The sequence below is a fragment of the Vidua chalybeata genome, chromosome Z, assembly GCF_026979565.1.
Source record: "Vidua chalybeata isolate OUT-0048 chromosome Z, bVidCha1 merged haplotype, whole genome shotgun sequence".
NCBI lineage: Eukaryota > Metazoa > Chordata > Aves > Passeriformes > Viduidae > Vidua > Vidua chalybeata.
The window spans coordinates 64,620,162-64,634,378 of record NC_071570.1 but is presented as its reverse complement, the minus strand read 5'-3'; the positions used below and the strand labels follow the sequence as shown (position 1 = coordinate 64,634,378).

General features: G+C 39.1%; 1 protein-coding gene across 2 annotated transcripts in view; it reads right to left on the bottom strand.

Annotated features, from left to right (window-relative positions):
• FBN2 (fibrillin 2) overlaps positions 1-14,217 on the bottom strand; it is a 116,033-nt gene that overhangs the window by 67,841 nt on the left and 33,975 nt on the right. For both annotated transcript variants that reach the window (XM_053931315.1, XM_053931314.1), the window contains exons 10-15: positions 13,844-14,077; positions 12,885-13,022; positions 6,900-7,019; positions 6,195-6,320; positions 4,792-4,914; positions 3,638-3,760 (exon numbers count right to left, since the gene is read on the bottom strand). In XM_053931315.1, the coding sequence (XP_053787290.1) occupies positions 3,638-3,760; positions 4,792-4,914; positions 6,195-6,320; positions 6,900-7,019; positions 12,885-13,022; positions 13,844-14,077 (864 nt within the window). The remainder of the gene's footprint in view (positions 1-3,637; positions 3,761-4,791; positions 4,915-6,194; positions 6,321-6,899; positions 7,020-12,884; positions 13,023-13,843; positions 14,078-14,217) is intronic.

Below are 14,217 nucleotides of genomic sequence, written 5' to 3'. Positions count from 1 at the left end.
GTTTCCTCTTGCTTTTGGTATCCCATGGAACAGATAGTTCTGCAGCACAGCTACACGTCCTAGATTTTAGAGTTCTTTCCTTGCCAAGAATCTAGGTGAAGCCAGTACAACTTGCTTGCAGTTGACAAAGATTATGATGCTTGAAAACAGTCAAGGACTTTCACACAAGAAGTGTCTGTTAATTTACTTCGCTAAATAATTAGTGGCATCACATCCTTTCCCTCCAACTCAGACAAGTCCAGTTGCCACCCTGATAAGTTCTACTATGAACAAAGGGACTTCAATCACTGCCCTGTCACAGAAGGGGAGGCTTACCCCTAGTAATGCGTCTGTGAGGGAATGGAGAATCAAATCAAGGGAAGGAAATGGCACCAAGGGAAAATGAAGAGGGACAGAAGACTGGAAAGTGTGAAAGAAATACTCTGGAGGAAGGTCTTCAAAGATGTGGAGTGTGGGAAGTAGCTGAAGGAAGTTACAGATGTATTGAGCAACTGCTCTGCACAAGAAAACAAGTGCTTCAGCATATATCAGTACTTTTAGAGAAGTGACACAGAGAACTTGGAGACAATCTCATGCACAGTTACATGAAGACAGTCTGATCTACACAGTCAGAGATTCACTAAGCCCGTGAAGGATGAAGCACCAAGGTGGCTCTCCCATGAGCAAAACAGCAATTGTGTGACAGGGAGAATGTCCCCGTTGGGCTGTGCTACGAGCAAGACTGAGAAGGACAGGCACTTCTTAGTGGATGATTCAATTGCTGCAGGCGCCTCACAAAGCTCAGGCTCTCTATTCCACAACAGTTCTGAGTCTGCACTTACTAATGAACCTGTGCTGCTCCCCATGTTTAGTTTGATTAGCCATTGGTTACTCATTTCAGAGCACCAAGAATTTATTTTTTGCCCTGGATCAGAGATTACCATTGCTGCTGCTGTTTACCTGTTTATGGGACTCCACTCTGTCCCAAGACATGGCACTTCTACACTCTTAATTTTGGCAGTGTAGCTCTTCAATACCTACAAAAATGGTCATCACCACATTTGTGGTCAATATCAGGTGGACCAGTGCTTGACCCACACTCGGGGAAAGTCATTGCACCCATCCAGGAGCCTTAGAAGGACAAATCAGGCTTACGACAAACACTTACCCATTTGGCTCTACAAAATTACCAGGGTAAAATAAAGCTTAGTTACTCTGTCCTGGATGACTCTGGCTCTGGGCAGAGGTAATTAGAAGTGTCTCATCAGAAGCAAACAACATTGTGTGAAGCTGAAGCCACAGTTCAGCATAAGTTCTGAGGTGATACACGCTCACACACAGAGCCAGCTGAGGTGTCCAAGCATGGAGCTGCAGCTGGAAGTACAGCCAAACCTAAAAAGCCTGCAAATATTCAAATATTGGAAGTTTTGCTCGAAGTATTTATCTAGCTGTTCCATGACTCTGTAACTGTTCCTTTTTCAAGCATTTGTTCCCCTTTGCTGTACCTTTTTCAAGCTTGTGTAACACTTCATGATTGACTCAGCCATACACATAAATACAGCATTTTCTTTCTATGTGTACTCCCACCAGGATCAAGGTCATTATTCAGAAGTAAAATAGAGCTCAGAGAAAGAGGGGACAACTGAACTGTGGGCTCTTAGATTTTATATTCCTTGCTGGTTACCTAGCAGTCTTGCGGGAATGCTCTTACAAGATGTCCAATTTAAGTTATTAATTTTCAAACTACCAATGACCTTCTAGCAGCCAGGATGTCTGAAAAGTATTATTTAGGTGATGCAATATAGCATGAATAGCATAGCCAGACACAGAATTCTGTAGTTAATACAGCATGTGGATTACATATAAACACACATACAAAATTCTGAACAGTGGGCTGGTTTGGAAATTCTATTCTCAAGTAATGTGTGAGGATATTTTGCTATACAGTATATATCTGCTATACATAAATTTGCTATGTTACTTTATGGCTGGAATAATTACATCATCTTTTTTTATTGAATTTTCCAACTAGATCATGATTCTGCTTTAAGACTTTTTGTCCTATGAATGGAGTTCCTGTTGAAAATGCAAGCTTTTATGGTAAACCTTAAAGCTGTGTAACACATAACTTCTAAATAAATGGTGTTCACAGATGATGGCCAACCTGTCAAGCCTTTTGCTGCTAGTACAGTACTGCTAGTGCTGCTAGTAATGTGGCAACATTAGGTGAATGAAAGCACAGAAAATTGAGTACTGTATTGATTCTTTGCAGCTGTATCACTGACAGGGGTAAAGATGAGGCCAACTTGGAACACAAAAAAAGGTACTGAACAGCCTGTACTCAAATCTGGTTTTGTTGGTGTGCCACTGAGAAGTGAAATTCCAATATTTAAAACAGTACACCAGGTCTTTTCTCATTGTTTAACTTCTCACTTCTTTTCTCCAAACTTTTAATAAACCAGAAGAAAAAAACTTGGCTACCACACAAGAGGGAACACAGCTTGCCTTTGTTGGTTCAATCTTTAGTACAATTTTGATTACTTTTTTTAATCTATTTAAATTTGGGTTCCAACTGAGAGACTGAGAATGTGTTTTAGCTTTTTTTGAGCCTATGTTTTTAAGCCAGTCTCAGTTTTTATCATGCATTTTTAAAGCTGAAGTGGTAACAGAAAGGGATAGCTTGTGCTGGCTCTTGGTAGAAACACTTGTCCTAGATTTTGTTTTAAAGAATTTTGAACTTTAGCACCATCTGAAATGTTATTTGAAGTGAGCTGGTTACAGCAATATGAGGATTTAGTATGTCCCATCCCTTTGGTGTGAGAACCTCCAAGTTCATCACTCCATTGTGATGCTGTCTGTTTTTCAATTATCTGGAAATATGCTGATAAGACAAAGGCAGATACAACATCCATGAGTCCAATCAGCAAGAACAATAATTAATGATTAATTACTGATTAATAAATATGATTCTTGTAGAGCCTCTGGTCACTAACATGCCAGACGACAGACACATGCAGAAGGTGGGGAAGGAGAAATTTCAGGGATATAGAATTGATGTTCTGATACACACAGGGAAAAGACGGTATCTCCTGTGCATTAAATTAAGAAACTTTGCAAAGTACACACAGAAACTCTCAGAAATCCCTGTCAAATATTTATTCCTCTCCTCCCTCCTCATCAGCAATCAGCAGAGAACAAGAGATTGAATACTTCTTGGCCTCCACACTTCTTTTAATTCATCAGCTTGAAAATTATTCATTTTTTGTCCCAAGACCTCCCTGAAGATATGCTAGAGCTCCTAGCAGACCTTAGTGAAGAATCTCTTAAATTCCAACCAGTACATTTGAGAGGCTAAGAGGCTGATTACATTATTTTTCATCAGACTCAAAAGGGTATGTCTCAAAATCAAATGCAGATGCCAAGAAGAGTAGGCATTTTAAGCTTACTTTTATATGAGTAACAGGTAAACAAGAGGTACTGCCTCTCCAGTTCCACAGAGGAAATTAAGTTTCTTGTCTTTTAACAAGAGGATTATGGGATTGCCACAAACAAGATGTCAACATTATTCAGAAGGAAATAATTTGATGCAGTTGATAATTAATGAACCTAATAATCCCACTTGTTTTTCTATGAAGAAAAAATAATAAATCTGACTTACCTACACACACACGACCATCAACTCCAACAACCAAGCCAGGTGGACAATCACACCTAAATGAGCCTTCAGTATTTATGCAATGACCATTCATGCAAATTCCTGATGTCTGGCATTCATCAATATCTAAGAGGAGGCAAGACACTTCAGCAATCAATCTGGTTTTAAGCAAGATTACAGCTAATAGTTTCACAACATTATCCATTTACTTTATGATAGCAGATAACAATATCTTTGTTTTATTTCTAATGAAAATTTAGTCTTGGAATAATCAAAATTTCAGCTGCACAAACAAAGAAACAAAAAATCCCCAAAACATGCAGAAGAACTGTAGGATTAGAGGTACTTCATAGTCCACATCAAGCAAAATCAACAATAAATTTTCCCTTTTGCCCATCCCATGATACTTTAATTTTGCATTAAAGTATGGCTAAAGAGCACTAGACACAAAATATCCTTATGATGGTTAATTTTAATTTCAAAGAACTTTTAAGTTGTCATCAATTTCTAAGCACAACTGCATGTTATTAAGAAAAGCACAGCTAGTAGAAATGGTTTAACTTCCAATGAGTAGACTAAAAATTTAGATTATTTACTGGAAGTAACTTAAGCTCAAAACTACCTCTATGGGCAGCAACAGGTATCTTCAATTTGCTGAAACTGAAGTGAAATCAGCTAATCATTCTTAAAATGTTTAATAGAAGTTTTTAGTGATTGCACTTTAAAAAGTTTATAATGCTGTGTGACCCATAAAATTACTCAAGTGCTATGCACTCTGAATTATCAGAATAATCATGTGGAAAATGTGTGTGGGGGGGTGGGGCTCATCAATGTAAAATCTTTCAAACCTCTTAAATTTACCATACTGCTGCTCACTTTACCATTTCACAAAGGGCCTGAATATTTTGATGCATTTACAATGCTCCAAGATTTTTCAGAAGATAGTTTATTGATTAGTGTGGCTTTCCTAACACTATTAAATACTTCTTTCAGTAAATTAAGGATCTGTTTGCAGGCAGCTAAAGAAATCTACTGTAGTGAGTAGGAAGCTGTTATATGGCATTGAATCAATCCACGTGACCAGGCTGCCATTCTTGCAGGGATGAACAGACAGGAAAAGCCATTTTCAATCAATACCCCCTTCAAATTTCACATACCAGCACAGAAATGTCCACCTGGAGCCAGGACAAATCCTGGTTTACAGATGCATTTAAAACTCCCATCCTCATTTATGCACATCCCATTCAAGCACATGTTTATCGTGGCACACTCATCATGGTCTACAAAACATTGCAAAGAAAACTGCTTTTAGTTTCTCACCCTGCAGAAGACAGCACAGTGAAAATAATCAGTCAGGACTGGCGTGGCATATTTCTTCACTTGAAGATTAGTTTCTAATGATAACTCTGATAAAGTATCTCAAGAGTTTTCACTCCACGGAAAAAGCAGCAATTTTTTTTTTTCATTATGTGATTAGTTGCTTTGCATATTTCAGCAGGCTGTGTATGAAAGAACGGGGTGTGTCTTTCTTTCATACATAAGAGGATAAAAAGCTTTCATTGCCTGGGAGAATAAAACTTGTTGTTTATGTAGCAAGGCTTTTTCTTGACACCGTGCAGTCAAAATTAAAAACATGTATTTTCTTCAGCAATACTGACTTATGGATCATTTGCTGTGAAGTTTTATGGAAAAACATTATTCTTAGGACTCTTGAGGAGAGGTCCAGCTTCAAAAACAAAACTTACCTCAAATTTTCTTTGAGATCATATGATTCTGTACAATAATTATTTGAATGGAGTGCCTCTAAGTTCACAGTATTTCAAAAAAGTAACCTTCAATGATCCTTACTGTTGCATCCCGGGTTTGGGTTCAGATTAGGGGTTCTGATCTATGTTAGCCAGCCGAGTTCTGTGTACCCCCATGCACCCCCCGTGTTTCCCCTCCCACGGTGGTTCGCTCCAGGCTGCCTGCCATTGGAGCTTACCCCCGTCACTCCTGTAACCACTCCCCGTCCCCTCCGGAGGGTTCCCTGTCTGTCGCCCTGATCCCACAACCCCGTTCGCCCCGGAGCCCGGGGTCCGCCCCTGTCGCATTCCCGTTGGTCACAGTGGCCCATGTCATTGCCACGGTGCCTGTCCCCATTGGGGGGAGGGCTTCTGCTCTCCTCGCCCCGCCCCCGATAAAACCCCGCGCTTCCCAGATCTCGGAGCCATTTTCACCCATGCGGAGTTGGGAGCGGTCTGCAGCTTCTCCGCTGTGTCATTAAAGCCTACCAGCCGCCATGCGGACGAATTTGGACAATTCCTTCCCTCTTTGCCTTCATCCCTTGTGCACGGCGGTAGAAACAGTGGCCAGCCCCACCCGGAGCGCGGACGAACGGAGCCACACCCAGGAACAAGAGGCAAACCCCATCTCTGGAGAGAAGCAGTGCCGCTCCAGGTGCCGGAGCTGCCCGGGGCCGGGGGAAAACAACAGAACGCCGCACCTTACCAGTAGCATGAAGTACAATTTCTAGAACTACCAAACTAATGCCTGCCCCATTCTTTAGAAGGGTCCTTACCCACACAGTTTTTTCCATTTGTAGTCAGTTCAAACCCAGCATTGCAAATGCACTGGAAGCTTCCCTCAGTGTTCACACACCGCCCATTTTTACAAAGAACACCATTCTGAACACACTCATCGATATCTAAGGAGAAGAAAAAACAAACCAAACCAAGAAAAAAACAAACCAAGCCAAGTAAACTGAATCCTACACAAATGGAGAACTACAGTTAAGATAAAAATACATTTAGAGACAATTATTGCTTTGAAAAATACTGGCATGTCACACAAACATTACTTAGAAAAAAGTTCAAAAGTAAGTTAAGAATTTAGTCTCCTTGCAACAGGGAAAAATATTATTTTTTACAGACATGTACAGCAAATGCTACATTTTGTGATGCTTTGCAATTTCTTCATGAATACTTTTTAAAACCTACTCACACTTTCATCTGCATGCATACACAAAAAAGCACCTGTCATTCAATATTTTTTTTTTTTTTAGAACTCCTGTCTGGGAAATTCTCCAGATCGATATTCCAGGATAATGGATAAATACTAAAAGACAACAACAAAACAAATGAGGCGGCAGCCCAGATCTAGAATGCCAATTGATTTAACATTGGGATTTACTGAAATTGCACTCCTATCTGTCAAATTCAAATGGAGTCTGATGCAAGGGGTGAGAACACCTGCAATGCCAGCAGAAATGGAGCAGTTTTCTTACCAATGCAGGCTTGCTTGGTAGGAGTTCTCTGGAAACCTGTGTGGCACTTGCAGTAATAGGAACCAGGTGTGTTGATACAGTCCCCATTGGAGCAGGGGTTTGATGTGCACTCATCAACATCTGCTGGCAGCACAGAGAAGCATTAGTGACTTCACAAAGTCTGCAACTGGTCTTTTTTTTTTCCCAAGTCTGGAAGCTTCTGAGTGAAAAAGATGGTAACTAGCAGCCAAATGTTAAATACTAAAGCCTGTTCTTGGTGCAAAATCACTGCTTTGCCAGGAACACGGGGCTGTTCTTGGTTCAGCTAGGCAGGCATTTGTAAGAAGTGAAGCAGCACTGCATCATGTGTAAGCACCTTGAGAGGCAACAGAAAAACAATCTTCTTGAGGATTTTGAGAACTGATGGTTGCCTTAATGGTTGACTTAATACAACCGAGTTTCATTTAACTCAATGGCCATTTATGTCCCTTCACAATAAAACCAGCGCTAATCAAAACAGTCACTTTAAAATGAGAGCAAACCATGGCATCCAAAAACTACCCCTATTATATTAGAGGATTGCTTTGTAAAAAAGTGAGGAGGGGCTGCACACCAGCAGGAGGGATTCTTAATGGGACCACAGTCTGTGCACAACATCTCAATTACTTATCCCCCACTGTACCCTCAACCCCAGTCTTTGCACTGAGTAATGTCAGATTTAACCTAACCGTTTTCTATAGCGTACCTTACTCTCCTTTCCAAAAGTTTTGGGTATTTGGGTGCAACCAAACACATTTTAACCAATTGAAATGTCAGCTAACTGCTCAGAAATAACCCTTATTTGACATGGGGCCCTGAAAACTTCAACAGTTCTTTTCAAGAACCCTTTCCCAAATTTGATGTCCAGTAGTTACCAGTGAATCAGATGTGACTTCGGTCACAACAGCTGTTCCCAGATCTAAAATAACAACAATTGTTCTCTCGATTACATTTCTGTAAACCCTCCAGAACCTTTTCCCACTGTAATCCAGGGAGCTGAGTGGGTGTATTTCACTAGTCTGGCAGGGCAGGACAGGTGGATCAGTCCCCACTGCAGATCCTAAAGGATGACCTAAGCAGCTACTCTCTGTTAGAGCTCAATTTACAGGTGACAAATGAATCACTTGATGAAATCGCCCATTTATTTATCAGCAACTTTTGCTAATTTAACTTTTTCTTCCACCTAGGCCCTTCATTTTATTTACAATGTACTTGTAATTACTCATCTCTTCATTTAGGCAGGCTTTGAACACCACAAAGCCAGTGGTGATTTGCAGGAGTTTCTAGCATCTGGCTAACAGCTGCCTAAGAAACTGTGAAGCCACTGCTCATCAGTTCCTAACAATGATGATTTTCCTATTCATTTTGCAGTGTGTTCTTCCAGAAATACCAGGAAAACCCCAGGGCAATTTTCGTGATCATTTCCACTCACTCCTTATTAAATCTGGTTCTAGATCTTAGCTCATTACATCTTGAGAATACTGGGATACAAGAAGAAATTGAAATCATAAGAATATTTATGTGTACTTTCTAGGAAGTGCTGTTCCACAAATAACTTCTAAAATCACTATAAAAGATGGCAAAAGGTTAGCTTCTAATTTAATCATAAACAGTTCTAATAGTTCTAATTTAATCATAAATGAGGCCCCATATTTAATAGGAGTTACTATGTTAATGAACACAAAGTTTAAACCAAGAGCATCACTGTACAAAAAGAGATCTGTGTTTACACAAGTCACTGATATAATTGCCTGGTTTACAGCACTCTTTGTGCCCAAATACAAACTGTATAAACAGTTAAATGAATAAAGGAAAAGCAAATGGAAGAATCAAATACCTCCCCTCACAAGTAATTAGCTCATTCACATTTGCATACCTGCTGATCCCACCACCACTGCAGTAAAAGCACAAGAATTGAGACAAGATAAAGAAAAGAGGAATTCAGGGTGTTAAATACAGAGCTAACTGGATTTTTACATGCCAGTCTCTGCCATGCCTGGGTGTTGGGATGCTCTTTGTCACGAGTGGGCTGATTTTTCAAGAGAGGTGATTTTTCCTCAGTGCCCAACTGATATGGGAAGGGGTCCAGGAGGATTGAACATTACCCCGTCAGAACAAATCCTCAGCTACAAACAGCACATCAAACTCAGGATCAGATCTTCACAATAATTTTTTGTCAAGTGCCCTAATTCAAGTGAATTTACTGTATTTATATCTTGCCTTATTATAAGGGAGCACAAAGGGAATTTATAAATACTTGATACAGCACTCATATGTTTTGTTTAGTTTTCCTGCAGAGAATGACATTTAGGACCTTCTCTTTATTACAGGCTTCAACTTGCTTCAAAAAAAAAGCCCATGTTCATGCTAGAAAGGATCTGTCTGTAAGTTTAAAAACTCTACAGCAGGAATGCAGAGGCTCTCTAAGAAAAATCTGACTTAAGCTTCAAAAATCCTTCCAAAGCCATGTGCATCCTTCATGCACATGAATTCCACATAAAATATGCATCTTAATATGCATCTTATTTTTATAAGCTCTTGATAACTGAGGGAAATGGCAAATGTATGCTAATATAAAGTAGTTTTTGGCTTTGAGTTTGCATTGAAAGCATGTATATTCCAGCAGTATAAACAGGAAACATTTAAGACAGAGATATTCAACCCATTTATTCTGTCTCCCAGTATACCCCCTTCAATGTCAAATACTTCTATTTCAGCACTTGCCTCACACACTTTTCAGTTTTTCATTTCTAACAATTCTCAGTATTCTCTCAGGCACAGCAGGAAATTTCCAGAGTTACTGCAATGAGTCTGGAGACAAATTACAAGATTTTAAATAGGTCTATTTGTATTGACAAGACTTAAAAGACTTACTGCAATGAGTCTGGAGACAAATTACAAGATTTTAAATAGGTCTATTTGTATTGACAAGACAACTAAAATTCAATACAGCACACCTGCAGGTTTGCTCCCATGTTTTTTAAAGTCCCTACAGTTTTATCCAGAGTTTTTATAAACAGAAATGAATAAGGAAAGGTAATAAAATTAAAGCTATTTTGGAGAAAAGGACAGACTAGTCGGAGTCAAACCACTTAGGACACTCATGGTCCTTGGTCTATCATGTATGTTTTGTTGTGAGAACAGCATAATGCAAGTTTAGGTCAGAGAACAATAAGTAACGCCATAGTTTTTTTGCGGTTTTTTTTTTGGGTTTTTTTGGTTTTTTTTTTTTTTGTTGTTTTTTTTTTTTTTTTTTTTTTTGGTTTGGTTTTTGGTTTTTGGGGTTTTTTTTTGGCAGGATTAATCTTGAAACAGGACTTTCCTTTAACTCTATAGAAAAATATGTAACCATTTCAGGATCCTAAATTTATTACTTTGGGTGCAGGCAGACAGAGAAGCACAGAAATAGTATTGATATGTGTGCCATTAACCCTATAACCAATACCCCAAAACTGTTCTGTCAGTAATAAGATAAATATTCAAATTATAATATATAAATCTACCATAATTCACACACACACACACACACACATATATATATAAAATTATAATATATATCCTGCCTACATTTCCAAGAAACTTTCTGTGTAATTTGCAGTAACTACTGTTCACAAATCTCAGATTCAGGGGGGAACTTAAGATACTTTGGCTACTTCTTTAAAATACAATTAGAAAATAACAGTGAAACAATGCTGTGTTATTTATAGAGTTCACAGAGTTATTTATAACTCACAGAGCTCACTCTCTTATAAAACATCTGAATTCAAGCACCTACTGAAAAGACAAACCACTGCAGAGCTGGAATTAGTAATGATTGATTTATTTCATACAAGAAAAAATTGGGTAAAATGACACAAACTTTTTTGAAGCCATTTTGGGGGTCTTTTTCCATGCTTTCAATGTGGGGCAGCGCTGTAGCTGGCACTGCACCTTCAGCTTTTGTTAAACCAATTTTTATTTTCATCTCAGTGCATCCAAAATTGTCTCTGCTTTCAGTCTACTCTTTCATGCTGAGGTAAGCATTGCAAAGTCAAGATTACATTCCTCAAGAGAAGATGTATTTTTACTGGGTACGTACCTGTATGCTTGAGAATTAACCAGGTCAACTTCCCCCCGCCCCAATGCACCTATCAACCTAACCTCACAGTTTTCAGGCATGTGGACCCCAAACTGAAAATTAGATACAACTTCACTAGTTACCACAAGCCAGGAGTAGAAGGGGAACTGCCAAGCAAGTGTCCTGCAGGATGACCTCACAGAAGAGACAGGGACAGAAAGACAGCCACATTATCAAGAATACATTGTATTTTTCTGTCCTAGCACCCAGATATGTAAAGCTGATGGGCCTTTCAAAGCATGGATTGCCATACTCCAATGAAACCTGAAAAACTAAAAACTTTAAGTTCATATAGCTCTACTTGCTACAACCTATGTGCTTGAGATGTTATTTTCAACTTGACCCCTGAGTAACAAAAATATTAATACAAGACGTAACCTAGATTTCAAAAAGATCAGGTAGTCCAAGACACCAGATAGTCCTTGAGTGTCAAGGTCCACCAGAGTTAAAAATATTGTTGATTTCAGTGATGCAAAGTCTAGTGCTGTAACAAATGAGCCAGGGTTCTCCATACTCTATAAAGAAGAGCCATGCAAGACAAACATCATAAAACTCTACTCCCCACTCACAAAGTGATTATGGCTCCTGAGACCCAAGGATGCAGCAAGAGATTAAGCCCTTTGAACTTCCCAGAGATCAGAGGTACAGAAAATTCTCACCCAAATAAAAAAAGCTAGAAAAGTTCAGGCTTGCTACATCACAAAGGACAGTGTGGAAAAAGAAATATACCAACCTTCAAGTGCAAAAAAGTGAAATGAAGAAGGTACTGAACTGCTTTCCTTGTATAGTGAAGATAAGACAAAAAATAACAAAAGCTGAATCTTTTTGCAAGTGTTTAAGTTAGATTAGATGTTCTGAAAACTTTCTGGATATTTGACTACGGGAGCAGTGCAACTGCTTGGGGAAGTGGTGGAATCCCTGTTAACTGATTTTTCTTAAAATGAGAGTGCACAGTGGCCAGGAACGGTGCAGGTACAACCAACCCCTCTGATGCAAGAGCACAGCTGAACTAAGAGGAGACCTGCAATCCACAAACACATTAGAAATTTATTCTCCACCCACATTTACTGTGAGGCAAACCTATTGCTAACAAGCTCTTGTGTGATATTTTTCATTAACAGACCTCAATCTCTTTATAAAGACTCATAAAAAAAGGTTCAATCCAAAATATAACCAGAACGTTTTATTTAAGATCCTATACATTAATCAATGTATCCTGCATAGGGAGTTCCTCTCCATAAAATCACCCCACAAGAACCTCCAAATCGCATATTTTCTCTGAAATAACTGATGAGTTTTGGACACTGCAAGAGTGAAGTCTACAGTAATTGAATAAAAGTATAGGATCCCAAATTTAGTTCTTGTCATATAAAGTTACCATTCTGTATTTTCATCCAAAATGCAAATTTAACCAGAAGTTAATTAACGCATTTTTAAAAGTATTTTATATCTTTCAAATTGTCATTGATCCTTATGAGGAGGCAAAACAATTTCTACCCTTCGTCATCTTGATCATAACAATATTACATCCCAAAAATTAAGCTCTGTCAGCCTAACAAAGAGAAAATGAAGCAGAACTTACTTTACTGAATGTGACAAAAATGCCCAATAGCCTTTAACTACAGGAGTAGGAATACTCAGTATTTGCAATTCAAGATTTTTTTTTTCTTGGTAAGAAAACAGATAGCTCTCATAGAAAATTGAAATTATTCTTGTGTAACTAATACTATGGCCTTTGCACACTCTCTGAAGATTAGAATCATTAAAATTAATATGATTTATTTTTGTAAGAAAGCCCAGATTTTAAGCTGAAGAATATTAGAATAATGGATTTTGAAATGTGCACTCACCAGTACAATCCCCATTTGCATCCTGCTTATATCCCATGTTGCATTCACATCTGTAACTAGAGGGGGTTGGTATACAACGTCCATTCAAACAAAGGTTGGGATGGTGCTTGCAGTTGTCTATTGTCTGATTGAGTATTGCTAATATAAAAAAACCAGAATGAGAGGCAAATATTCAGATCTTCAAATGGAAGTAAATATGAATATTATACTTGGCTTCAGAAAGGATGTTGTGAGGTGCACAAACACATTAAAAGAACCTTCTTCAAAGCACTATCTGTTGACCTGACAGTAAACTAATAATAATAAACAGCTCTTGGAAATAAAAAAACACATTAGACAAACATTCTTAAACATGATTTACCATTTCTGGCTATAGCCTGATGAGCCTGTCAGTGAATTCATGGATAAATCACAATTTTGTGTGAAATTCAAAGCAATTATGTGTACCTGTCTTAATGATACTTCTTACACTTTATGATCTCTATGGTTGTGATGCCAGGGATGTGTTTATACATGTCATGAGCCATGTTTACATCCATGAGACTCCTGCCAGAAAATTATTCAGCTTGGGCTTTCAGCCAAGGTAGTGTTTCTGCAGAGTAAGTAGGTTTTACAGTTGGAAAAGAAAATACAGAAGACAATTTGCTTTAAACCCCAGTGGTTTTTGGAAAACACCTAGAAATCTGGAGTTTTATTAGTGCTGACAAAGACACCTCAACAGGGACAACACTGTAACTGAAGTCATGCAAAAATCTCTACCTTTAAACTCTTGTTGAAAAAAGGGCTCCTGTACTTCCTGATGTATCAGCTGAGGTGTTTAAAACGTGCTTGAATGGCAAAATCATTTTTAAGTGTTAAGAACACCACATCCTATCCAGACTGAGCAGTAAAAATAAAGGAAAGACAGAAGGAATAGAGTAAAAAAAAGGACCGAAACAAGTCAGAACGCAAGCACTTACTAAGCCCCGTAATGACTGGGCCACTTCCAGTGGAGATGTGACCACCTGCTCCTACCCCTGCTCCGCCCACAGCTGGGGAAAATCCGTTGTTTCCTGGGACTGGGATGAACCCAGCTCCTCTTGGTCCAAATCCATTTCCATTGCCCCCGGGATGGAACCCATTCCCTCCTGCTCCGCCACGCCAGGAGCCGCCTCGGGCAGGGGCACCGTCCACACACAGCCTGCGGTGGTCATCTGTCAGACAGGGGGGACAGAGCAGCACAGACCAGGTCAGCCTCTCACAGCCAGCTCAAAAGGAAGGCACAGTTCTCCCTGTGTGCAACAAAAACCAGGATAGCAACTCCTCCTCTCCGTGATGTCGCATCTTCCCCCTG